This window comes from Scyliorhinus canicula, chromosome 14 (assembly GCF_902713615.1).
Source record: "Scyliorhinus canicula chromosome 14, sScyCan1.1, whole genome shotgun sequence".
Lineage (NCBI taxonomy): Eukaryota > Metazoa > Chordata > Chondrichthyes > Carcharhiniformes > Scyliorhinidae > Scyliorhinus > Scyliorhinus canicula.
The window spans coordinates 121,155,889-121,183,255 of record NC_052159.1 but is presented as its reverse complement, the minus strand read 5'-3'; the positions used below and the strand labels follow the sequence as shown (position 1 = coordinate 121,183,255).

The window sequence follows — 27,367 nt, the reverse complement described above, 5'->3', positions numbered from 1 at the left end:
CTTAGCAATAACCCGCTTATTGACACTCAGCGCAGGATTCTCTCAGCCCGGGGTCGGGCTGGAGAATCCTCGCGACCGGCGCGAATCGCGCCATGCCGTCCCGATGCTGGCACGCAATTCTCCGCAGAGCGGAGAATCGGCGCCATTGACGCTGGCGTGGTTGGCGCGACGCCGGTCGGAGGCCGCTCTACTCGGGGCCCCCCCCGCCGTTTCCTGGCCCAGGATTGGCCAAGTGGCCGTCGTAAAAAACTCGAGTCCAGCTGGCGCCCTTCACACCTGCTCTCAGCCGGCGGGACCTCGGCATAGAAGGGTGGGGGGGGAAGGGGGACCAACTCCGGCGGGGGGGGGCGCTGATGTGGTCTGGCCCGCAACATAAATACTGTGGCTACCAGAGCAGGTCAAAGCTTAGGAATCCTGCAGCAAATAACTCACCTCTTGGCTCCCCAAAGCCCACCGATTGGCAAGCCGGTCTCTCTGGCTGGGGGCCTCCTTACTTCCGCCCTGGCCCCTGTAGGCCTGCGCCATGTTGCGTCTGGGGGCGGCATGGAGAAGGGAGCCACTGCGCATGCGCGTGTTGGAGCCGATGCCAGTGCGCATGCGTGGACCCCGTGGCACCCAGTTCACGCCAGGATCGGCAGCTGGAGAGGCGTGGATCGCTCCAGTGCCGTGCAGGCCAGAATTATTCATCCTGAGGCCGTGTTGAAGCCTTTGAGAAACGCAATGGCATCAACACTTAGCCTCAGGATCGCAGAATCCTGCCTTCAGTTTCAGTTCTGTCAGGACCACCAGCGTGCTGAATTCATTACAGCCTTGGACAAAAGACCCGAACGTCAGTGATGAGTTGAGAGTGACTGCCCTTGATATCAACCCTGTATTTGAATAAGTGTAGCATCAAGGAGCCCTCACAAAACTGAGTCAATGGGAATCGGGGGGGAACGCCCTCTGCTGTTTGAATTCATATCTCACACAAAGCAAGATGGTTATGATTGTTGGAGGTCAGTCATCTCAGCTCCAGGACATCACTGCATGAGTTCCTCAGAAGTGGGGATGCTTCCCTATGGCCACAGGCGAGTGTCCTTGGCCCAAGCATCTTCAGCTGCTTCAGCAATGACCTTCCTTCCATCATAAGATCAGAAGTGGGGATGTTCGCTGAGGATTGCACAATGTTCAGTATAATTCCTCAGGTACTGAAGCAGTCCATGTCCAAATGCGGCAAAACCTCAAAAATATCCCGGCTGGAGTCCATGGGAATCGGGGGGAACGCCCTCTGCTGTTTGAAGTCATATCTCACACAAAGCAAGTGGCAAGTAACATTTGCACCACACAAGTGCCAGGCAATGATCATCTCCAACGAGTAGGAATCTAACCATCACACCTTGACATTCAATGGCATTGCCATCACCGAATCACCCACTGGCAACATCTTGGGGGTTACAATTGACTAGAAACTCAACAGGATTGGATACATAAATACTGTGGCTACCAGAGCAGGTCAAAGCTTAGGAATCCTGCAGCAAATAACTCACCTCCTGGCTCCCCAAAGCCTGTCCACAATCTACAAGGTGCAAGTCAGGAGAGTGATAGAATACTCTCCCCTACCTGGATGAGTGCAGTTCCAACAACACTCAAGAGGCTTGACTGGCATTGCTTCTAAAATATTCACTCCTCTCAAAACCAAAATAGAGTAGCAGCCGTCTGTACCATCTATAAGATGCACTGCAGGAACTCATCAAGGCTCCTTAAGCAGCACTTGCACGTTCCAAAACCATGACCACTACCATCAAAAAGGACAAGCGCAAAAGATATGTAGGAAGACCTCCCTAACAGCACGATGGGTGTACCATACCACATGAACTTCACTGGTTCAACAAGGCAGTTCACCACCAGCTTCTCAAGGTCAATAAGGGATGGGCAATGAATGCTGGTCCAGAAAGCGGAGACCACGTCCTTTGAATGAATTCAAAATATTTGCTTAATCTTTAAATGTGGGTGGACGACTTTTGGGTTGCTTTTTACATTGATTGCCATTGTATTCTCAATATTTATTTTTTCATAGAATCATAGAAGTATAGAACCCCCTCAGTGCAGAAGGAGGCCACTCGGGCCATTGTGTCTGCACCGCCCCTCTGAAAGAGCATTCCTGCCCTATCTTCGTAACCTCATCTAAACGTTTGGAGATCAATTGCCAATCCACCGAACCTACACATCTTTGGAACGTGGGAGGAAACCAGAGCACCCGGAGGAAGCCCACACAGACACGGGAGAACATGCAAACTCCACACAGTCACCCAAGGTTGGAATTGAACCAGGGTCCCTAGCGCTGGGAGACAGAAGTGCTAACCACTGTGTTAACGTGCTGCCCAGTCATATTTTTAAAAAATCTGTCAGTCTGTATATCTTTGTCAGTCACATTTTCCTCTTGACTTCCCCATTCAATCTTGATTTGATTTGACTTGACTCTCCCATTTGACATGGATCAGACTTTCTATTTTCTCAGAATCTATCTGAATAAACGAACAAGTAAAAATTACAAGAGAATTATGTATCATTGAAAGGTTGTTCAATCAAACTAGTAATTAAACATTCATATTTACTGTCGCATAACTTTAATTTTGTTTGCATTGTAACAAAACCAACATTTTTTTCACATTCACTGTTAGAAAAAAGTTAAGGTATAGTGATCCAAGGATACAAGTCTTACTTTTTAAATGACAAAGACTGTCTTCTCTTCCTTTAATTTTATCCTCAACCTTCCGTGACAAGCTTTCACGAAAGAGATAAAAGTCTGGAAATGCTTTAATTTTTTCTTCTCTGTCAGAATCAACGGTATCCAGAATTCTTGTAAGCTGTCCTCCAGAGATACCTTGAACTCCCTAGGAATTAAATGTTCCATAACAGTAATGAAAAAAAAAACAGAACTGTGAATACTTTCTGACTAAAACTATTCACTACCCCACTCATAAATGAAATATATTACAAACAGTAATATTGTGAATAATATTCCGTTGTGGTGAAACTATTCTTCCTGCACAGTTGAGTTAAAATTTACTGAGCTGAAATAGAAGCTAAAATCTTTGCTCTGTATTGAAATGAATAGGCACGAATGTTGAACTTTAATCTGTCTGCTGTCTGGAAGTGTTGGTACATTGGGATTGCTAAAAATAATGTAGATTGAATGCCCAATCAAATGTATCAGGAAGAATGCTGTTCAATGACATTTGACAAGGTTCCCCATGGTAGGCTCATTCAGAAAGTTAGGGTGCATGGGATACAGGGAAAATTGGCTGGCCGAAAGAAGACAGCGAGTGGTAGTGGATGGAAAGTATTCCGCCTGGAGGTAGGTGACCAGGACAAATATGGCAAATTTCAGAAACAGTGGATAATGAGAGATAGTGTCAGCCTCGTCAAAAAGAAAAAGGCATTTGTCAGGGCTAGAAGGCTGGGGACAGACAAAGACTGTGCGGAATATAAGGAAAGTAGAAAGGAACTTAAGAAAGGAGTCAGGAGGGCTAAAAGGGGTCACAAAAAAGGTTAAGAAAAATCCCAAGGCTTTTTACAGGTATATAAAAAGCAAGAGGGTAGCCAGGGAAAGGATTGGCCCACTGAAGGCCAGGGAAGGGAATCTTTGTGTGGAGCTAGAGGAAATGATCGAGGTACTGAATGAATACTTTGCATCAGTATTCACCAATGAGAAGGCATTGGTGGATGTTGAGTCTGGAGAAGGGTGTATAGATAGCCTGGATCACACTGAGATCCAAAAAGATGAGGTGTTGGGCGTCTTGAAAAATATTAAGGTGGATAAGTCCCCAGGGCCTGTTGGGATCTACCCCAGAATACTGAAGGAGGCAAGAGAGGAAATTGCTGAGACCTTGACAGAAATCTTTGGATCCTCACTGTCTTCAGGTGATGTCCTGGAGGATTGGAGAATAGCCAATGTTGTTCCTTTGTTTAATAAGGGTAGCAAGGATAATCCAGGGAACTACAGGCCGGTGAGCCTTACGTCAGTGGTCGGGAAATTATTGGAGAGAATTCTTCGAGACAGGATCTGCTCCCATTTGGAAGCAAGTGGACGTATTAGCGAGAGGCATCATGGTTTTGTGAAGGGGAGATCGTGTCTCACTGGCTTGATAAGAGTATTTTGAGGTCACAAAGATGATTGGTGAAGATAGGGCAGTGGATGTTGTCTATATGGACTTCAGTAAGGCCTTTGGCAAGGTCCCTCATGGCAGACTGGTACAAAAGGTGAAGTCACACGGGTTCAGAGGTGAGCTGGAAAGATGGTTACAGAGCTGGATAGGTCATAAAAGGCAGAGGGTAGCAATGGAGGGGTGCTTTTCTGATTGGAGGGCTGTGACTAGTGGTGTTCCGCAGGGATCAGTGCTGGGATCTTTGCTGTTTGTAGTATATATAAATGATTTGGAGTAAAATGTAATTGGTCTGATTAGTAAGTTTGGAGGTGACAAAAAGGTTGGTGGAATTGCGGATAGCGATGAGGACTGTTAGAGGATGCAGCAGGATTTAGATTGTTTGGAAACTTGGGCGGAGAGATGGCAGATGGAGTTTAATCCAGACAATTGTGAGGTAATGCATTTTGGAAGGTCTAATGCAGGAAGGGAGTGTACAGTGAATGGTGGAACCCTCAAGAGTATTGACAGACAGAGAGATCTAGGTGTACAGGTCCACAGGTCACTGAAAGTGGCAATACAGATGGAGAAGGTAGTCAAGAAGGCATACAGCATGCTTGCCTTCATTGGCCGGTGCATTGAGTATAAAAATTGGCAAGTCATGTTGCAGCTGTATAGAACCTTAGTTCGGCCACACTTGGAGTATAGTGTTCAATTCTGGTCGCCACACTACCAGAAGGATGTGGAGGCTTTGGAAAGGATGCAGAAGAGATTTACCAGGATGTTGCCTGGTATGGAGGGCATTAGCTATGAGGAGAGGTTTAATAAACTCGGTTTGTTCTCACTGGAATGACGGAGGTTGAGGGGCGACCTGACAGAGGTCCACAAAAGTATGAGGGGCATAGACAGAGTGGATAGTCAGAGGCTTTTTCCCAAGGTAGAGGGGTCAATTACTAGGGGGCATTGGTTTAAGTTGCAAGGGGTAAGGTTTAGAGGAGATGTATGAGGCAAGTGTTTTACACAGAGGGTAGTGGGAGCTTGGAACTCGCTGCCGGAAGATGTGGTGGAAGCAGGGACGATAGTGACGTTTAAGGGGCGTCTTGACAAATACATGAATAGGATGGGAATAGAGGGATATGGACCCTGGAAGTGCAGAAGATTTTAGTTGAGACGGGCAGCGTGGTCAGCGTAGGCTTGGAGGGCCGAAGGGGCCTGTTGCTGTGCTGTACTTTTCTTTGTTGCTTGTTCTCATAAAGATTATCATAGAAGCGGAAGGCAGCCACTTCTCTTCCCTTACAAGGCATACATGCTCCCATTGCTGGCCTTTTATCAAAATATATAAAAAGAAAAAGATTCATGCAGGCAAATGCCATTTCTGTCCAAAACTGGAGAATTTGTAATGGAGAACCATGAAATGACTATTAAACATCTCCTATTGTTCTGACTTCACGGAGGAAGACACAAATAACTTCCCAAAAATGCTAAGGAAGCAAGGGTGAGAAGGAGGAATTCCAGAAAATTTGTATTACTAGAACAATAATGTTGGAAAAATTAATGGAACTGAAAGACGATAAATCCCCTGGGCCTGATAATCTACATCCCACAATACTAAAGGAGGGGACCATGGAAATACTGGATATGTTTGTTGACATTTTCCAAAATCCTGTAAATTCTGGAACAATCCTGGCAGTTTGGAGGGTAGCAAATGTAACCTTGTTATTTTAAAAAGGGAGGGAGAAAACAGGGAATTACAGACCGGTTAGCCTAATATCAATAGCATGGCAAACGTTGGAGTCTATGTTAAATTAGGCGATAACAGGACTTTAGACAAAGTCAACATGGATTTCTGAAAGGGAAATCATGTTTGACAAACCTACTGGAATTCTTTGAGGAAATAGATAGGGGTAAACCAGTTGATGCGGTGTATTTGGACTTTCAGAGAGCTTTTGAAAAAAAATCACATAAGAGGTTAATGTGCAAAATCAAAGCACATGAGGCGGGTGGGGGGTAATATGTTGACATGAATTGAGAATTGGTTAACAGACAGGAAATGGGGAGTAGGAATAAATGAGTATTTTTCGAAGTGGCAGGCATTGACTAGCTGGGTCCTGCAGGGAACAGTGCTCGGGCCTCAAATATTCACAACATACATCAATGGTTTAGATTGGAGAACCAAAAGTAATATTTCCAAGTTTGCTGATGGCATGAAGCTTGGTGGGAAGGTGAATGGTGAGGAGGATGTGAAGAAGCTTCAAGGTAACTTAGATAATTGAGTGAGTGGGCAAATACGTGGCAAATGGGGGCAGCACGGTAGCATAGTGGTTAGCATCAATGCTTCACAGCTCCACGGTCCCAGGTTCGGTTCCCGGCTGGGTCACTGTCTGTGCGGAGTCTGCACGTCCTCCCCGTGTGTGCGTGGGTTTCCTCCGGGTGCTCCGGTTTCCTCCCACAGTCCAAAGATGTGCGGGTTAGGTGGATTGGCCATGCTAAATTGCCCGTAGTGTTCTAATAAGTAAGGTTAAGGGGGAGTTGTTGGGTTACGGGTATAGGGTGGATACGTGAGTTTGAGTAGGGTGAGCATTGCTCGGCACAACATCGAGGGCCGAAGGGCCTGTTCTGTGCTGTACTGTTCTAAATCTAAATTCTAAATGCAGTTAACGTGGATAAATGTGATGTTACCCACTTCGAGCAAAGGAACAGAATGACAGAGTATTGTTTAAGTGGTGATAGATTGAGAAATGTTGATACACAAAGGGACCTGGGGTGTTCTTGTACACCAGTCACTGAAAACAAGCACGGTATGGGCGGCACAGTAGCGCTGTAGCTTCACAGTGCCAGGGACCCGGGTTCGATTCTTGGTTTGCGCCTCTGTCTGCGCAGAGTCTGCACTTTCTCCCCGTGTCTGTATGGGTTTCCTCCGGTTTCCTTCCGCAAGTCCCGAAAGATGTGCTGTTAGGTGAATTGGACATTCTGAATTCTCCCTCAGTGTACCTGAACAGGTGCCGGAGGCTGGCGACTAGGGGATTTTCACAGTAACGTCATTGCAGTGTTAATGTAAGCCTCCTTGTGACACGAATAAAGATTATTATTTAGGGGTGGCACAGTGGTTAGCACTGCTGCCTCACAGCTCCAGAGTCCCAGGTTCAATTCTGGCCTCAGGTGACTGTGTGGAATTTGCACTTTCTTCCCGTGTCTGCGTGGGTTTCCTCTGGGTGCTCATGATTCCTCCCACAGTCCAAAGATTTACATAGATTTACATAGAATTTACAGTGCAGAAGGAGGCCATTCGGCCCATCAAGTCTGCACCGGCTCTTGGAAAGAGCACCCTACCCAAGGTCAACACCTCCACCCTATCCCCATAACCCAGTAACCCCACCCAACACTAAGGGCAATTTTGGACACTAAGGGCAATTTATCATGGCCAATCCACCTAACTCGCACATCTTTGGATTGTGGGAGGAAACCGGAGGAGCACCCGGAGGAAACCTACGCACACACGGGGAGGATGTGCAGACTCCGCACAGATAGTGACCCAAGCCGGAATCGAACCTGGGACCCTGGAGCTTGGTGGGAGCTCAGTGGGTGATCGCTTAGCTGGAGCTAGCGATTGTGCTATCCACAATGCTACCGTGCTTCCCAAATGTGCCGGTTAGGTGGATTGGCTATGCTAAACTGCCCCGTATTAGTGTCCAAAACATTAGATGGGGTTACTGGGTGATCGGGTGGAGATGTGAAATTAAGTAAGGTGCCCTTTCCAAAGGTCTGTGCAGACTCGATGGGCCGAATGGCCTCCTTCTGCACTGTAAATTCTAAGAAAGCATGCAGGTACAGCAAGCAGTTAAGGAAGGCAAATGGTATGTTGGCCCCCATTGCAAAAGGATTTGAATATAGAAGCAAAGATGTCTGACTGCAGTTGTACAAGACCTTGGTGAGACACACATAGAACATAGAACATAGAACGATACAGCGCAGTACAGGCCCTTCGGCCCTCGATGTTGCACCGACATGGAAAAAAAAAACTAAAGGCCATCTAACCTACACTATGCCCTTATCATCCATATGCTTATCCAATAAATTTTTAAATGCCCTCAATGTTGGCGAGTTCACTACTGTTGCAGGTAGGGCATTCCACGGCCTCACCACTCTTTGCGTAAAAAACCCACCTCTGACCTCTGTCCTATATCTATTACCCCTCAATTTAAGGCTATGTCCCCTCGTGCTAGCCACCTCCATCCGCGGGAGAAGGCTCTCGCTGTCCACCCTATCTAACCCTCTGAGTATTGTGTGCAGTTTTGGTATTCTTATCTAGGAAAGGATACACTTACACATGCAGAGCAGTGAAGGTTCACCAGGCTGATTCCAGGGATGGCAGGATTGTCATCTGAGGAAAGACTGGGTCAACTGGGCCTGTATTCACTGAAATTTAGAAGAATGTGAGGAGATCGTAAAGAATTCTGACAGGGCTAGACAGACTGGATACAGGGATGTTGTTTCCTCTGGCTGGGGTTGGTCTAGAATAAGGGGTCACAGGAGCAGGATAGGTGGAAGCCATTTAGGATTGAGATGAGGAGAAATTTCTTCACAGAGAAGGATGAAACTGTGGAATTCTCCACCAGACAACTGTTAAAAGTATAATCACTGAAAAATTTAAGAACAAAATAAATAATTTCTAGACTCTAAAAAAGTGCCTCGGGGTATGGGGAGAGCGCAGGAGTATAGTGTTGAGATAGAGGATCAGCCACAATCATGCTGAATGACTGTGTAGACTCAAAGGACTGAATAGCTTACAATGGCTCCTATTTTCTATGTTTCTATGAGAAGAACAAGGACCTGGTGGTGACTCTGGATGCCTCAACGCCTTCTTACCTTGTCAGCATTGAATTGAGCTCGAGGACAAGGCAACGGCTCATATATATGCACCTATGTTCACGTCCATTGACTCGTACTGCATCAGGTTCTCCATGAAAATCACCATGGAGCTCTCCTGGCCTGGATGGTTATCACCACTTATCATCTGCACTTGAGTGTGCATAGCCACTGGAAGTCTGCCAGATGTTTCCTTACCTCTCATTGCAGTTGCTATATTACCAATGACTCCACAGGCACATCTTCAGGTTGGAGCTCAAAATGGACCTGACCTCCAACAGTCTGCCAACTGTCAGTGACCTCAGCTATCACAGCCTCTGTCAAATGCTCGGGCATGTTATACGTTAACCAGTTTGTGGACCTGAATCTAATCACGAATGAATACGCTGATGTGAGAATACCTGCGTTGGTGGAGGGTGCAGGTGGATGGTAAGATGCTATCCATGTCCTCTGCCCAATTATGTCTGATGTGAAGTCCCATGAACCCTTGGTTCCCTACACTCAATTACTGACTTTCTTGGGTGGGAACTCCTACTTTGCCATCAGAAAAGCGGCTACCATCCTGGTGCCCTACCATTTTAAAGACCTCCTTCTCATGTGGGTGAGAATATGCAGGTACGGCAACTCTCCACCTGTCTTGGCCCTTTCCTTGCTATTACATGGTGTATTCTCCAGCAAACACAAGGAAGAAAGTTAGTTCTCCCATGAAGAAAGGTACAGTTTTATGCTCAGCTGACCATGATGGGGGGGAGGGGGGAACAAAAATGCCGCCTGCATAGGGCCATTCTCGACGGAGCTTGTACCAGCCTGCTATAGATCACAGAATTTACAGTGCAGAAGGAGGCCATTTGGCCCATTGAGTCTGCCCGGCTCTTGGAAAGAGCACCCCACTTAAGCCCACGCCTCCACCCTATCCCCGTAACCCCACCCAACCTTTTTGGACACCAATCGCAATTTATCATGACCAATCCACTTATCCTGCACATCTTTGGACTGTGGGAGGAAACCGGAGCACCCGGAGGAAACCCACAGAGACACGGGGAGAACAGATAGTGACCGAAGCCGGGAATCGAACCTGGGACTCTGGAGCTGTGAAGTAACTGTACTAACCATTGTGCTACCGTGTTGTCATGAGGGACCTTCTTAAATGCTTCACTAAAGTCCATGTAGATAACATCCACAGCCCTTCCCTTGTCAATCATTTTTGATCCAGCAGGGGGCAGCAGAGCAGAGCTTCTGATTGGCTGTTCCGGGGAGATTTGCAGACGTGCAGTGCGGTCAGCGTAAGCTGAAGGTGCACCTGCATCAGTGACCCAAGGTGTTCGACGGAAGTCAAGCATCCAGCAGGGGGCAGCAGAGCAGAGCTTCTGATTGGCTGTTCCTGGGAGATTTGCAGACGTGCAGTGCGGTCAGCGTAAGCTGAAGGTGCACCTGCATCAGTGACCCAAGGTGTTCGACGGAAGTCAAGCATCCAGCAGGGGGCAGCAGAGCAGAGCTTCTGATTGGCTGTTCCGGGGAGATTTGCAGACGTGCAGTGCGGTCAGCGTAAGCTGAAGGTGCACCTGCATCAGTGACCCAAGGTGTTCGACGGAAGTCAAGCATCCAGCAGGGGGCAGCAGAGCAGAGCTTCTGATTGGCTGTTCCGGGGAGATTTGCAGACGTGCAGTGCGGTCAGCGTAAGCTGAAGGTGCACCTGCATCAGTGACCCAAGGTGTTCGACGGAAGTCAAGCATCCAGCAGGGGGCAGCAGAGCAGAGCTTCTGATTGGCTGTTCCGGGGAGATTTGCAGACGTGCAGTGCGGTCAGCGTAAGCTGAAGGTGCACCTGCATCAGTGACCCAAGGTGTTCGACGGAAGTCAAGCATCCAGCAGGGGGCAGCAGAGCAGAGCTTCTGATTGGCTGTTCCGGGGAGATTTGCAGACGTGCAGTGCGGTCAGCGTAAGCTGAAGGTGCACCGGCATCAGTGACCCAAGGTGTTCGACGGAAGTCAAGCATCCAGCAGGGGGCAGCAGAGCAGAGCTTCTGATTGGCTGTTCCGGGGAGATTTGCATACGTGCAGTGCGGTCAGCGTAAGTTGAAGGTGCACCGGCATCAGTGACCCAAGGAGTTCGACGGAAGTCAAGCATCCAGCAGGGGGCAGCAGAGCAGAGCTTCTGATTGGCTGTTCCGGGGAGATTTGCATACGTGCAGTGCGGTCAGCGTAAGTTGAAGGTGCACCGGCATCAGTGACCCAAGGTGTTCGACGGAAGTCAAGCATCCAGCAGGGGGCAGCAGAGCAGAGCTTCTGATTGGCTGTTCCGGGGAGATTTGCAGACGTGCAGTGCGGTCAGCGTAAGCTGAAGGTGCACCTGCATCAGTGACCCAAGGTGTTCGACGGAAGTCAAGCATCCAGCAGGGGGCAGCAGAGCAGAGCTTCTGATTGGCTGTTCCGGGGAGATTTGCAGACGTGCAGTGCGGTCAGCGTAAGCTGAAGGTGCACCTGCATCAGTGACCCAAGGTGTTCGACGGAAGTCAAGCATCCAGCAGGGGGCAGCAGAGCAGAGCTTCTGATTGGCTGTTCCGGGGAGATTTGCAGACGTGCAGTGCGGTCAGCGTAAGCTGAAGGTGCACCTGCATCAGTGACCCAAGGTGTTCGACGGAAGTCAAGCATCCAGCAGGGGGCAGCAGAGCAGAGCTTCTGATTGGCTGTTCCGGGGAGATTTGCAGACGTGCAGTGCGGTCAGCGTAAGCTGAAGGTGCACCTGCATCAGTGACCCAAGGTGTTCGACGGAAGTCAAGCATCCAGCAGGGGGCAGCAGAGCAGAGCTTCTGATTGGCTGTTCCGGGGAGATTTGCAGACGTGCAGTGCGGTCAGCGTAAGCTGAAGGTGCACCTGCATCAGTGACCCAAGGTGTTCGACGGAAGTCAAGCATCCAGCAGGGGGCAGCAGAGCAGAGCTTCTGATTGGCTGTTCCGGGGAGATTTGCAGACGTGCAGTGCGGTCAGCGTAAGCTGAAGGTGCACCTGCATCAGTGACCCAAGGTGTTCGACGGAAGTCAAGCATCCAGCAGGGGGCAGCAGAGCAGAGCTTCTGATTGGCTGTTCCGGGGAGATTTGCAGACGTGCAGTGCGGTCAGCGTAAGCTGAAGGTGCACCTGCATCAGTGACCCAAGGTGTTCGACGGAAGTCAAGCATCCAGCAGGGGGCAGCAGAGCAGAGCTTCTGATTGGCTGTTCCGGGGAGATTTGCAGACGTGCAGTGCGGTCAGCGTAAGCTGAAGGTGCACCTGCATCAGTGACCCAAGGTGTTCGACGGAAGTCAAGCATCCAGCAGGGGGCAGCAGAGCAGAGCTTCTGATTGGCTGTTCCGGGGAGATTTGCAGACGTGCAGTGCGGTCAGCGTAAGCTGAAGGTGCACCTGCATCAGTGACCCAAGGTGTTCGACGGAAGTCAAGCATCCAGCAGGGGGCAGCAGAGCAGAGCTTCTGATTGGCTGTTCCGGGGAGATTTGCAGACGTGCAGTGCGGTCAGCGTAAGCTGAAGGTGCACCTGCATCAGTGACCCAAGGTGTTCGACGGAAGTCAAGCATCCAGCAGGGGGCAGCAGAGCAGAGCTTCTGATTGGCTGTTCCGGGGAGATTTGCAGACGTGCAGTGCGGTCAGCGTAAGCTGAAGGTGCACCTGCATCAGTGACCCAAGGTGTTCGACGGAAGTCAAGCATCCAGCAGGGGGCAGCAGAGCAGAGCTTCTGATTGGCTGTTCCGGGGAGATTTGCAGACGTGCAGTGCGGTCAGCGTAAGCTGAAGGTGCACCTGCATCAGTGACCCAAGGTGTTCGACGGAAGTCAAGCATCCAGCAGGGGGCAGCAGAGCAGAGCTTCTGATTGGCTGTTCCGGGGAGATTTGCAGACGTGCAGTGCGGTCAGCGTAAGCTGAAGGTGCACCTGCATCAGTGACCCAAGGTGTTCGACGGAAGTCAAGCATCCAGCAGGGGGCAGCAGAGCAGAGCTTCTGATTGGCTGTTCCGGGGAGATTTGCAGACGTGCAGTGCGGTCAGCGTAAGCTGAAGGTGCACCTGCATCAGTGACCCAAGGTGTTCGACGGAAGTCAAGCATCCAGCAGGGGGCAGCAGAGCAGAGCTTCTGATTGGCTGTTCCGGGGAGATTTGCAGACGTGCAGTGCGGTCAGCGTAAGCTGAAGGTGCACCTGCATCAGTGACCCAAGGTGTTCGACGGAAGTCAAGCATCCAGCAGGGGGCAGCAGAGCAGAGCTTCTGATTGGCTGTTCCGGGGAGATTTGCAGACGTGCAGTGCGGTCAGCGTAAGCTGAAGGTGCACCTGCATCAGTGACCCAAGGTGTTCGACGGAAGTCAAGCATCCAGCAGGGGGCAGCAGAGCAGAGCTTCTGATTGGCTGTTCCGGGGAGATTTGCAGACGTGCAGTGCGGTCAGCGTAAGCTGAAGGTGCACCTGCATCAGTGACCCAAGGTGTTCGACGGAAGTCAAGCATCCAGCAGGGGGCAGCAGAGCAGAGCTTCTGATTGGCTGTTCCGGGGAGATTTGCAGACGTGCAGTGCGGTCAGCGTAAGCTGAAGGTGCACCTGCATCAGTGACCCAAGGTGTTCGACGGAAGTCAAGCATCCAGCAGGGGGCAGCAGAGCAGAGCTTCTGATTGGCTGTTCCGGGGAGATTTGCAGACGTGCAGTGCGGTCAGCGTAAGCTGAAGGTGCACCTGCATCAGTGACCCAAGGTGTTCGACGGAAGTCAAGCATCCAGCAGGGGGCAGCAGAGCAGAGCTTCTGATTGGCTGTTCCGGGGAGATTTGCAGACGTGCAGTGCGGTCAGCGTAAGCTGAAGGTGCACCTGCATCAGTGACCCAAGGTGTTCGACGGAAGTCAAGCATCCAGCAGGGGGCAGCAGAGCAGAGCTTCTGATTGGCTGTTCCGGGGAGATTTGCAGACGTGCAGTGCGGTCAGCGAAAGCTGAAGGTGCACCTGCATCAGTGACCCAAGGTGTTCGACGGAAGTCAAGCATCCAGCAGGGGGCAGCAGAGCAGAGCTTCTGATTGGCTGTTCCGGGGAGATTTGCAGACGTGCAGTGCGGTCAGCGTAAGCTGAAGGTGCACCTGCATCAGTGACCCAAGGTGTTCGACGGAAGTCAAGCATCCAGCAGGGGGCAGCAGAGCAGAGCTTCTGATTGGCTGTTCCGGGGAGATTTGCAGACGTGCAGTGCGGTCAGCGTAAGCTGAAGGTGCACCTGCATCAGTGACCCAAGGTGTTCGACGGAAGTCAAGCATCCAGCAGGGGGCAGCAGAGCAGAGCTTCTGATTGGCTGTTCCGGGGAGATTTGCAGACGTGCAGTGCGGTCAGCGTAAGCTGAAGGTGCACCTGCATCAGTGACCCAAGGTGTTCGACGGAAGTCAAGCATCCAGCAGGGGGCAGCAGAGCAGAGCTTCTGATTGGCTGTTCCGGGGAGATTTGCAGACGTGCAGTGCGGTCAGCGTAAGCTGAAGGTGCACCTGCATCAGTGACCCAAGGTGTTCGACGGAAGTCAAGCATCCAGCAGGGGGCAGCAGAGCAGAGCTTCTGATTGGCTGTTCCGGGGAGATTTGCAGACGTGCAGTGCGGTCAGCGTAAGCTGAAGGTGCACCTGCATCAGTGACCCAAGGTGTTCGACGGAAGTCAAGCATCCAGCAGGGGGCAGCAGAGCAGAGCTTCTGATTGGCTGTTCCGGGGAGATTTGCAGACGTGCAGTGCGGTCAGCGTAAGCTGAAGGTGCACCTGCATCAGTGACCCAAGGTGTTCGACGGAAGTCAAGCATCCAGCAGGGGGCAGCAGAGCAGAGCTTCTGATTGGCTGTTCCGGGGAGATTTGCAGACGTGCAGTGCGGTCAGCGTAAGCTGAAGGTGCACCTGCATCAGTGACCCAAGGTGTTCGACGGAAGTCAAGCATCCAGCAGGGGGCAGCAGAGCAGAGCTTCTGATTGGCTGTTCCGGGGAGATTTGCAGACGTGCAGTGCGGTCAGCGTAAGCTGAAGGTGCACCTGCATCAGTGACCCAAGGTGTTCGACGGAAGTCAAGCATCCAGCAGGGGGCAGCAGAGCAGAGCTTCTGATTGGCTGTTCCGGGGAGATTTGCAGACGTGCAGTGCGGTCAGCGTAAGCTGAAGGTGCACCTGCATCAGTGACCCAAGGTGTTCGACGGAAGTCAAGCATCCAGCAGGGGGCAGCAGAGCAGAGCTTCTGATTGGCTGTTCCGGGGAGATTTGCAGACGTGCAGTGCGGTCAGCGTAAGCTGAAGGTGCACCTGCATCAGTGACCCAAGGTGTTCGACGGAAGTCAAGCATCCAGCAGGGGGCAGCAGAGCAGAGCTTCTGATTGGCTGTTCCGGGGAGATTTGCAGACGTGCAGTGCGGTCAGCGTAAGCTGAAGGTGCACCTGCATCAGTGACCCAAGGTGTTCGACGGAAGTCAAGCATCCAGCAGGGGGCAGCAGAGCAGAGCTTCTGATTGGCTGTTCCGGGGAGATTTGCAGACGTGCAGTGCGGTCAGCGAAAGCTGAAGGTGCACCTGCATCAGTGACCCAAGGTGTTCGACGGAAGTCAAGCATCCAGCAGGGGGCAGCAGAGCAGAGCTTCTGATTGGCTGTTCCGGGGAGATTTGCAGACGTGCAGTGCGGTCAGCGTAAGCTGAAGGTGCACCTGCATCAGTGACCCAAGGTGTTCGACGGAAGTCAAGCATCCAGCAGGGGGCAGCAGAGCAGAGCTTCTGATTGGCTGTTCCGGGGAGATTTGCAGACGTGCAGTGCGGTCAGCGTAAGCTGAAGGTGCACCTGCATCAGTGACCCAAGGTGTTCGACGGAAGTCAAGCATCCAGCAGGGGGCAGCAGAGCAGAGCTTCTGATTGGCTGTTCCGGGGAGATTTGCAGACGTGCAGTGCGGTCAGCGAAAGCTGAAGGTGCAGCTGCATCAGTGACCCAAGGTGTTCGACGGAAGTCAAGCATCCAGCAGGGGGCAGCAGAGCAGAGCTTCTGATTGGCTGTTCCGGGGAGGTTTGCAGACGTGCAGTGCGGTCAGCGTAAGCTGAAGGTGCACCTGCATCAGTGACCCAAGGTGTTCGACGGAAGTCAAGCATCCAGCAGGGGGCAGCAGAGCAGAGCTTCTGATTGGCTGTTCCGGGGAGATTTGCAGACGTGCAGTGCGGTCAGCGTAAGCTGAAGGTGCACCTGCGTCAGTGACCCAAGGTGTTCGACGGAAGTCAAGCATCCAGCAGGGGGCAGCAGAGCAGAGCTTCTGATTGGCTGTTCCGGGGAGATTTGCAGACGTGCAGTGCGGTCAGCGAAAGCTGAAGGTGCAGCTGCGTCAGTGACCCAAGGTGTTCGACGGAAGTCAAGCATCCAGCAGGGGGCAGCAGAGCAGAGCTTCTGATTGGCTGTTCCGGGGAGATTTGCAGACGTGCAGTGCGGTCAGCGTAAGCTGAAGGTGCACCTGCGTCAGTGACCCAAGGTGTTCGACGGAAGTCAAGCATCCAGCAGGGGGCAGCAGAGCAGAGCTTCTGATTGGCTGTTCCGGGGAGATTTGCAGACGTGCAGTGCGGTCAGCGTAAGCTGAAGGTGCACCTGCGTCAGTGACCCAAGGTGTTCGACGGAAGTCAAGCATCCAGCAGGGGGCAGCAGAGCAGAGCTTCTGATTGGCTGTTCCGGGGAGATTTGCAGACGTGCAGTGCGGTCAGCGCTGACGGTGCACCTGCATCAGTGACCCAAGGTGTTCGACGGAAGTCAAGCATCCAGCAGGGGGCAGCAGAGCAGAGCTTCTGATTGGCTGTTCCGGGGAGATTTGCAGACGTGCAGTGTGGTCAGCGTAAGCTGAAGGTGCACCTGCATCAGTGACCCAAGGTGTTCGACGGAAGTCAAGCATCCAGCAGGGGGCAGCAGAGCAGAGCTTCTGATTGGCTGTTCCGGGGAGATTTGCAGACGTGCAGTGCGGTCAGCGTTAGCTGAAGGTGCACCTGCATCAGTGACCCAAGGTGTTCGACGGAAGTCAAGCATCCAGCAGGGGGCAGCAGAGCAGAGCTTCTGATTGGCTGTTCCGGGGAGATTTGCAGACGTGCAGTGCGGTCAGCGTTAGCTGAAGGTGCACCTGCATCAGTGACCCAAGGTCTTCGACGGAAGTCAAGCATCCAGCAGGGGGCAGCAGAGCAGAGCTTCTGATTGGCTGTTCCGGGGAGATTTGCAGACGTGCAGTGCGGTCAGCGTAAGCTGAAGGTGCACCTGCATCAGTGACCCAAGGTGTTCGACGGAAGTCAAGCATCCAGCAGGGGGCAGCAGAGCAGAGCTTCTGATTGGCTGTTCCGGGGAGATTTGCAGACGTGCAGTGCGGTCAGCGAAAGCTGAAGGTGCACCTGCATCAGTGACCCAAGGTGTTCGACGGAAGTCAAGCATCCAGCAGGGGGCAGCAGAGCAGAGCTTCTGATTGGCTGTTCCGGGGAGATTTGCAGACGTGCAGTGCGGTCAGCGTAAGCTGAAGGTGCACCTGCATCAGTGACCCAAGGTGTTCGACGGAAGTCAAGCATCCAGCAGGGGCAGCAGAGCAGAGCTTATGATTGGCTGTTCCGGGGAGATTTGCAGACGTGCAGTGCGGTCAGCGTAAGCTGAAGGTGCACCTGCATCAGTGACCCAAGGTGTTCGACGGAAGTCAAGCATCCAGCAGGGGGCAGCAGAGCAGAGCTTCTGATTGGCTGTTCCGGGCAGATTTGCAGACGTGCAGTGCGGTCAGCGAAAGCTGAAGGTGCAGCTGCATCAGTGACCCAAGGTGTTCGACGGAAGTCAAGCATCCAGCAGGGGGCAGCAGAGCAGAGCTTCTGATTGGCTGTTCCAGGGAGATTTGCAGACGTGCAGTGCGGTCAGCGTAAGCTGAAGGTGCTCCTGCATCAGTGACCCAAGGTGTTCGACGGAAGTCAAGCATCCAGCAGGGGGCAGCAGAGCAGAGCTTCTGATTGGCTGTTCCGGGGAGATTTGCAGACGTGCAGTGCGGTCAGCGTAAGCTGAAGGTGCACCTGCATCAGTGACCCAAGGTGTTCGACGGAAGTCAAGCATCCAGCAGGGGGCAGCAGAGCAGAGCTTCTGATTGGCTGTTCCGGGGAGATTTGCAGACGTGCAGTGCGGTCAGCGAAAGCTGAAGGTGCAGCTGCATCAGTGACCCAAGGTGTTCGACGGAAGTCAAGCATCCAGCAGGGGGCAGCAGAGCAGAGCTTCTGATTGGCTGTTCCGGGGAGATTTGCAGACGTGCAGTGCGGTCAGCGTAAGCTGAAGGTGCACCTGCATCAGTGACCCAAGGTGTTCGACGGAAGTCAAGCATCCAGCAGGGGGCAGCAGAGCAGAGCTTCTGATTGGCTGTTCCGGGGAGATTTGCAGACGTGCAGTGCGGTCAGCGTAAGCTGAAGGTGCACCTGCATCGGTGACCCAAGGTGTTCGACGGAAGTCAAGCATCCAGCAGGGGGCAGCAGAGCAGAGCTTCTGATTGGCTGTTCCGGGGAGATTTGCAGACGTGCAGTGCGGTCAGCGTAAGCTGAAGGTGCACCTGCATCAGTGACCCAAGGTGTTCGACGGAAGTCAAGCATCCAGCAGGGGGCAGCAGAGCAGAGCTTCTGATTGGCTGTTCCGGGGAGATTTGCAGACGTGCAGTGCGGTCAGCGTAAGCTGAAGGTGCACCTGCATCAGTGACCCAAGGTGTTCGACGGAAGTCAAGCATCCAGCAGGGGGCAGCAGAGCAGAGCTTCTGATTGGCTGTTCCGGGGAGATTTGCAGACGTGCAGTGCGGTCAGCGTAAGCTGAAGGTGCACCTGCATCAGTGACCCAAGGTGTTCGACGGAAGTCAAGCATCCAGCAGGGGGCAGCAGAGCAGAGCTTCTGATTGGCTGTTCCGGGGAGATTTGCAGACGTGCAGTGCGGTCAGCGTAAGCTGAAGGTGCACCTGCATCAGTGACCCAAGGTGTTCGACGGAAGTCAAGCATCCAGCAGGGGGCAGCAGAGCAGAGCTTCTGATTGGCTGTTCCGGGGAGATTTGCAGACGTGCAGTGCGGTCAGCGTAAGCTGAAGGTGCACCTGCATCAGTGACCCAAGGTGTTCGACGGAAGTCAAGCATCCAGCAGGGGGCAGCAGAGCAGAGCTTCTGATTGGCTGTTCCGGGGAGATTTGCAGACGTGCAGTGCGGTCAGCGTAAGCTGAAGGTGCACCTGCATCAGTGACCCAAGGTGTTCGACGGAAGTCAAGCATCCAGCAGGGGGCAGCAGAGCAGAGCTTCTGATTGGCTGTTCCGGGGAGATTTGCAGACGTGCAGTGCGGTCAGCGTAAGCTGAAGGTGCACCTGCATCAGTGACCCAAGGTGTTCGACGGAAGTCAAGCATCCAGCAGGGGGCAGCAGAGCAGAGCTTCTGATTGGCTGTTCCGGGGAGATTTGCAGACGTGCAGTGCGGTCAGCGTAAGCTGAAGGTGCACCTGCATCAGTGACCCAAGGTGTTCGACGGAAGTCAAGCATCCAGCAGGGGGCAGCAGAGCAGAGCTTCTGATTGGCTGTTCCGGGGAGATTTGCAGACGTGCAGTGCGGTCAGCGTAAGCTGAAGGTGCACCTGCATCAGTGACCCAAGGTGTTCGACGGAAGTCAAGCATCCAGCAGGGGGCAGCAGAGCAGAGCTTCTGATTGGCTGTTCCGGGGAGATTTGCAGACGTGCAGTGCGGTCAGCGTAAGCTGAAGGTGCACCTGCATCAGTGACCCAAGGTGTTCGACGGAAGTCAAGCATCCAGCAGGGGGCAGCAGAGCAGAGCTTCTGATTGGCTGTTCCGGGGAGATTTGCAGACGTGCAGTGCGGTCAGCGTAAGCTGAAGGTGCACCTGCATCAGTGACCCAAGGTGTTCGACGGAAGTCAAGCATCCAGCAGGGGGCAGCAGAGCAGAGCTTCTGATTGGCTGTTCCGGGGAGATTTGCAGACGTGCAGTGCAGTGAAGGTGCACCTGCATCAGTGACCCAAGGTGTTCGACGGAAGTCAAGCATCCAGCAGGGGGCAGCAGAGCAGAGCTTCTGATTGGCTGTTCCGGGGAGATTTGCAGACGTGCAGTGCGGTCAGCGTAAGCTGAAGGTGCACCTGCATCAGTGACCCAAGGTGTTCGACGGAGGTCAAGCATCCAGCAGGGGGCAGCAGAGCAGAGCTTCTGATTGGCTGTTCCGGGGAGATTTGCAGACGTGCAGTGCGGTCAGCGTAAGCTGAAGGTGCACCTGCATCAGTGACCCAAGGTGTTCGACGGAAGTCAAGCATCCAGCAGGGGGCAGCAGAGCAGAGCTTCTGATTGGCTGTTCCGGGGAGATTTGCAGACGTGCAGTGCGGTCAGCGTAAGCTGAAGGTGCACCTGCATCAGTGACCCAAGGTGTTCGACGGAAGTCAAGCATCCAGCAGGGGGCAGCAGAGCAGAGCTTCTGATTGGCTGTTCCGGGGAGATTTGCAGACGTGCAGTGCGGTCAGCGTAAGCTGAAGGTGCACCTGCATCAGTGACCCAAGGTGTTCGACGGAAGTCAAGCATCCAGCAGGGGGCAGCAGAGCAGAGCTTCTGATTGGCTGTTCCGGGGAGATTTGCAGACGTGCAGTGCGGTCAGCGTTAGCTGAAGGTGCACCTGCATCAGTGACCCAAGGTGTTCGACGGAAGTCAAGCATCCAGCAGGGGGCAGCAGAGCAGAGCTTCTGATTGGCTGTTCCGGGGAGATTTGCAGACGTGCAGTGCGGTCAGCGTAAGCTGAAGGTGCACCTGCATCAGTGACCCAAGGTGTTCGACGGAAGTCAAGCATCCAGCAGGGGGCAGCAGAGCAGAGCTTCTGATTGGCTGTTCCGGGGAGATTTGCAGACGTGCAGTGCGGTCAGCGTAAGCTGAAGGTGCACCTGCATCAGTGACCCAAGGTGTTCGACGGAAGTCAAGCATCCAGCAGGGGGCAGCAGAGCAGAGCTTCTGATTGGCTGTTCCGGGGAGATTTGCAGACGTGCAGTGCGGTCAGCGTAAGCTGAAGGTGCACCTGCATCAGTGACCCAAGGTGTTCGACGGAAGTCAAGCATCCAGCAGGGGGCAGCAGAGCAGAGCTTCTGATTGGCTGTTCCGGGGAGATTTGCAGACGTGCAGTGCGGTCAGCGTAAGCTGAAGGTGCACCTGCATCAGTGACCCAAGGTGTTCGACGGAAGTCAAGCATCCAGCAGGGGGCAGCAGAGCAGAGCTTCTGATTGGCTGTTCCGGGGAGATTTGCAGACGTGCAGTGCGGTCAGCGTAAGCTGAAGGTGCACCTGCATCAGTGACCCAAGGTGTTCGACGGAAGTCAAGCATCCAGCAGGGGGCAGCAGAGCAGAGCTTCTGATTGGCTGTTCCGGGGAGATTTGCAGACGTGCAGTGCGGTCAGCGTAAGCTGAAGGTGCACCTGCATCAGTGACCCAAGGTGTTCGACGGAAGTCAAGCATCCAGCAGGGGGCAGCAGAGCAGAGCTTCTGATTGGCTGTTCCGGGGAGATTTGCAGACGTGCAGTGCGGTCAGCGTAAGCTGAAGGTGCACCTGCATCAGTGACCCAAGGTGTTCGACGGAAGTCAAGCATCCAGCAGGGGGCAGCAGAGCAGAGCTTCTGATTGGCTGTTCCGGGGAGATTTGCAGACGTGCAGTGCGGTCAGCGTAAGCTGAAGGTGCACCTGCATCAGTGACCCAAGGTGTTCGACGGAAGTCAAGCATCCAGCAGGGGGCAGCAGAGCAGAGCTTCTGATTGGCTGTTCCGGGGAGATTTGCAGACGTGCAGTGCGGTCAGCGTAAGCTGAAGGTGCACCTGCATCAGTGACCCAAGGTGTTCGACGGAAGTCAAGCATCCAGCAGGGGGCAGCAGAGCAGAGCTTCTGATTGGCTGTTCCGGGGAGATTTGCAGACGTGCAGTGCGGTCAGCGTAAGCTGAAGGTGCACCTGCATCAGTGACCCAAGGTGTTCGACGGAAGTCAAGCATCCAGCAGGGGGCAGCAGAGCAGAGCTTCTGATTGGCTGTTCCGGGGAGATTTGCAGACGTGCAGTGCGGTCAGCGTAAGCTGAAGGTGCACCTGCATCAGTGACCCAAGGTGTTCGACGGAAGTCAAGCATCCAGCAGGGGGCAGCAGAGCAGAGCTTCTGATTGGCTGTTCCGGGGAGATTTGCAGACTGGCAGTGCGGTCAGCGAAAGCTGAAGGTGCACCTGCATCAGTGACCCAAGGTGTTCGACGGAAGTCAAGCATCCAGCAGGGGGCAGCAGAGCAGAGCTTCTGATTGGCTGTTCCGGGGAGATTTGCAGACTGGCAGTGCGGTCAGCGAAAGCTGAAGGTGCACCTGCATCAGTGGCCCAAGGTGTTCGACGGAAGTCAAGCATCCAGCAGGGGGCAGCAGAGCAGAGCTTCTGATTGGCTGTTCCGGGGAGATTTGCAGACGTGCAGTGCGGTCAGCGTAAGCTGAAGGTGCACCTGCATCAGTGACCCAAGGTGTTCGACGGAAGTCAAGCATCCAGCAGGGGGCAGCAGAGCAGAGCTTCTGATTGGCTGTTCCGGGGAGATTTGCAGACGTGCAGTGCGGTCAGCGTAAGCTGAAGGTGCACCTGCATCAGTGACCCAAGGTGTTCGACGGAAGTCAAGCATCCAGCAGGGGGCAGCAGAGCAGAGCTTCTGATTGGCTGTTCCGGGGAGATTTGCAGACGTGCAGTGCGGTCAGCGTAAGCTGAAGGTGCACCTGCATCAGTGACCCAAGGTGTTCGACGGAAGTCAAGCATCCAGCAGGGGGCAGCAGAGCAGAGCTTCTGATTGGCTGTTCCGGGGAGATTTGCAGACGTGCAGTGCGGTCAGCGTAAGCTGAAGGTGCACCTGCATCAGTGACCCAAGGTGTTCGACGGAAGTCAAGCATCCAGCAGGGGGCAGCAGAGCAGAGCTTCTGATTGGCTGTTCCGGGGAGATTTGCAGACGTGCAGTGCGGTCAGCGTAAGCTGAAGGTGCACCTGCATCAGTGACCCAAGGTGTTCGACGGAAGTCAAGCATCCAGCAGGGGGCAGCAGAGCAGAGCTTCTGATTGGCTGTTCCGGGGAGATTTGCAGACGTGCAGTGCGGTCAGCGTAAGCTGAAGGTGCACCTGCATCAGTGACCCAAGGTGTTCGACGGAAGTCAAGCATCCAGCAGGGGGCAGCAGAGCAGAGCTTCTGATTGGCTGTTCCGGGGAGATTTGCAGACGTGCAGTGCGGTCAGCGTAAGCTGAAGGTGCACCTGCATCAGTGACCCAAGGTGTTCGACGGAAGTCAAGCATCCAGCAGGGGCAGCAGAGCAGAGCTTCTGATTGGCTGTTCCGGGGAGATTTGCAGACGTGCAGTGCGGTCAGCGTAAGCTGAAGGTGCACCTGCATCAGTGACCCAAGGTGTTCGACGGAAGTCAAGCATCCAGCAGGGGGCAGCAGAGCAGAGCTTCTGATTGGCTGTTCCGGGGAGATTTGCAGACGTGCAGTGCGGTCAGCGTAAGCTGAAGGTGCACCTGCATCAGTGACCCAAGGTGTTCGACGGAAGTCAAGCATCCAGCAGGGGGCAGCAGAGCAGAGCTTCTGATTGGCTGTTCCGGGGAGATTTGCAGACGTGCAGTGCGGTCAGCGTAAGCTGAAGGTGCACCTGCATCAGTGACCCAAGGTGTTCGACGGAAGTCAAGCATCCAGCAGGGGGCAGCAGAGCAGAGCTTCTGATTGGCTGTTCCGGGGAGATTTGCAGACGTGCAGTGCGGTCAGCGAAAGCTGAAGGTGCACCTGCATCAGTGACCCAAGGTGTTCGACGGAAGTCAAGCATCCAGCAGGGGGCAGCAGAGCAGAGCTTCTGATTGGCTGTTCCGGGGAGATTTGCATACTGGCAGTGCGGTCAGCGAAAGCTGAAGGTGCACCTGCATCAGTGACCCAAGGTGTTCGACGGAAGTCAAGCATCCAGCAGGGGGCAGCAGAGCAGAGCTTCTGATTGGCTGTTCCGGGGAGATTTGCATACGTGCAGTGCGGTCAGCGAAAGCTGAAGGTGCACCTGCATCAGTGACCCAAGGTGTTCGACGGAAGTCAAGCATCCAGCAGGGGGCAGCAGAGCAGAGCTTCTGATTGGCTGTTCCGGGGAGATTTGCATACGTGCAGTGCGGTCAGCGTAAGCTGAAGGTGCACCTGCATCAGTGACCCAAGGTGTTCGACGGAAGTCAAGCATCCAGCAGGGGGCAGCAGAGCAGAGCTTCTGATTGGCTGTTCCGGGGAGATTTGCATACGTGCAGTGCGGTCAGCGAAAGCTGAAGGTGCACCTGCATCAGTGACCCAAGGTGTTCGACGGAAGTCAAGCATCCAGCAGGGGGCAGCAGAGCAGAGCTTCTGATTGGCTGTTCCGGGGAGATTTGCATACGTGCAGTGCGGTCAGCGAAAGCTGAAAGTGCACCTGCATCAGTGACCCAAGGTGTTCGATGGAAGTCAAGCACCTGAGACACTACACGTGTAGTGTCTCCCACCCGTCCTCCTCCTCTAACCTAATAATAAGACCCATTGGGGTGAGCAGGTGAGTGCCTTATTACATTATTATTTTTCTTTTTCTTATTTGTTAACCAGAACTACGTTGAAAAAGACTATAGCAGAGGTATCCAAGTTTGTTTTTTTTTAAACTGAAATTTATACAAAGTAATAAATTAATTAACTAATCAGAGATGGCTGGGCAGGTGATGTGCTGTAGCTGTATGATGTGGGAGCTGGCTGTTCCCCTTGTGAATGGCAATGACCACATCTGCAGCAAGTGTTGGTTGCTCAGAGTTGATGATCTGGAATCTGAGCTTCAAACACTGCGGCACATCCGGGAGGGGGAGAGTTACCTGGACACTTTGTTTCAGGAGGCAGTCACACCTGGGAGATTAAGTAATTCACATTCAGTAAGTGATCAGGGACTTCAGAGTGTGACTGTTAGTGAGGCAGGCAGGGGGAACCTGAGTTCAGGAGTGCAGGAGCCTCAACCCTTGACCTTGTCCAACAGGTATGAGACTCTTGCTCCCTGTATGGATGAGGAAAAGGGCTCTGGACAGGATGAGCCAGCTGACCACGGTACCATGGTGCAGAAGGCCATTCAAGAGGGGGGAGTAAAAAGACAAGTAGTTGTTATAGGGGATTCTATAATTAGGGGGACAGATAGTATCCTATGCACCGTATCCACCGGATCGGGAGTCTCGCATGGTGTGTTGCCTGCCCGGTGCCAGGGTGCGGGACATCTCTGACCGGCTTGAAAGGATATTGGAGCGGGAGGGGGGAGGATCCAGTTGTTGTGTCCACGTTGGGACTAACAACATAGGTAAAGCTAGGGTGGAGGACCTGTTCGGGGACTATCAAGCACCAGGAAGAAAATTGAAATACAGGTCCTCAAGGGTCATAATTTCCGGATTACTGCCCGAGCCACGTGCCAATTGGCATAGGGACAAGAAAATTAGGGAAGTAAACACGTGGCTAAGGGATTGGTGTGGGAAAGAGGGATTCCACTTCATGGGACATTGGCATCAGTTTTGGAACCGGGGGGATCTGTACCGTTGGGACGGTCTCCACCTGAACCGATCTGGAACCAGTGTTCTAGCGAAGAGGATAAATAGGGTGGTCAGTAGGACTTTAAACTTCTGAGTTGGGGAGAAGGGAAAGTGAAAGCGACAGGGAGCATGGAGTTAAATGGCAAGATATGCAGGAGGATAACATGTAGGCTGGTGGATTTAAGCTTGAGGCAGACTAGGAATTCAACAAAAAGGAAGGATAACATCTTAGGACTTCCAATATCTGTAATGATAAGAAAGTTAGCATTAAGGCACTTTACCTGAATGCTCGTAGCATTTGTAACAAAGTAGACGAACTAATGGCACAGATCATCGTGAATGATTATGATGTGGTAGGCATCACATGGCTGCAGGGGGTTCAGGACTGGCAGTTAAACATCCAAGGATATACAACCTATCGAAAAGACAGGGAGGTGGGCCGAGGGGGTGGGGTTGCCTTGTTAGTTAAGAACAAAATTAAATCTATGGCACTAAACGACATAGGGTCGGATGATGTGGAGTCTGTGTGGGTAGAATTAAGGAACCACAAAGGCAAAAAAACCATAATGGGAGTTATGTACAGACCTCCTAACAGTGGTCAGGACCAGGGGCGCAACATGTACCGGGAAATAGAAAAGGCATTTCAGAAAGGCAAGGTCACGGTGATCATGGGGGACTTCAATATGCAGGTGGATTGGGTAAATAACGTAGCCAGTGGATCCAAAGAAAAGGAATTCATGGAATGCTTACAAGATGGCTTTTTGGAACAGCTTGTCATGGAGCCCACAAGGGAGCAGGCTATTCTGGACCTAGTGCTATGTAATGAACCAGACTTTATAAAAAGATCTTAAAGTAAGGGAACACTTAGGAAGCAGTGATCATAATATGGTTGAGTTCAGTCTGCAGTTTGAAAGAGAGAATGCAAAATCGGATGTAATGGTGTTACAGTTAAATAAAGGTAATTACGAGGGCATGAGAGAGGAACTGGCGAAAATCGACTGGAAGCAGACCCTAGTGGGGAAGACAGCAGAGCAAAAATGGCAGGAGTTTGTATGCATAATTGAGGACACTGTACAGAGGTTCATCCCCAAGAAAAGAAAGATTATCCGGGGAGGGATTAGACAGCCATGGCTGACAAAGGAGGTCAGGAAATGTATCAAAGAAAAAGAGAGATCCTATTAAGTGGCCAAAAGCACTGGGAAATCAGAAGATTGGGAAGGCTACAAAAACAAATAGAGGTTAACAAAGAGACAAATAAGGAAGGAGAGGGTCAAATATGAAGGCAGGCTAGCCAGTAATATAAGAAATGATAGTAAAAGTTTCTTTCAATACATAAGAAACAAACGACAGGCCAAAGTAGACATTGGGCCAATTCAAACTGATTCCGGAAGGCTAGTGATGGGAGACGAGGAAATGGCTGGAGAACTTAATAAGTACTTTGCGTCTGTCTTCACAGTGGAAGACATGAGTAATATCCCAAAAATTATAGAGGGTCAGGGGGCTGAGTTGAGTATGGTTGCCATTACAAAAGAGATGGTGCTGAAAAAGCTAAAAGGTCTTAAAATTGACAAATCTCCTGGCCCCGATGGGCTACACCCTAGAGTTCTGAGAGAGGTGGCTGAAGAAATAGCGGAAGCGTTGGTTGAGATCTTTCAAAAATCACTGGAGTCAGGGAAAATCCCGGACGATTGGAAGATCGCTGTTGTAACCCCCTTGTTCAAGAAAGGATCAAGACAAAAGATGGAAAATTATAGGCCAATTAGCCTAACCTCGGTTGTTGGTAAAATTCTAGAATCGATCGTTAAGGATGAGATTTCTAAATTCTT

At 52.4% G+C, this 27,367-nt stretch overlaps 1 protein-coding gene across 11 annotated transcripts in view; it reads right to left on the bottom strand.

Moving 5' to 3' along the window:
* The window catches only part of LOC119977574 (zinc finger protein DZIP1-like), a 374,976-nt gene that overhangs the window by 103,515 nt on the left and 244,094 nt on the right, over window positions 1-27,367 (bottom strand). For all 11 annotated transcript variants that reach the window (XR_005463223.1, XM_038818673.1, XM_038818669.1 and 8 more), the window contains one exon: window positions 2,702-2,873. Coding sequence is in view for 10 of the 11 variants with exons in the window: in XM_038818673.1 (XP_038674601.1) it covers window positions 2,702-2,873 (172 nt within the window). In the remaining variant the exon portion in view is untranslated. The remainder of the gene's footprint in view (window positions 1-2,701; window positions 2,874-27,367) is intronic.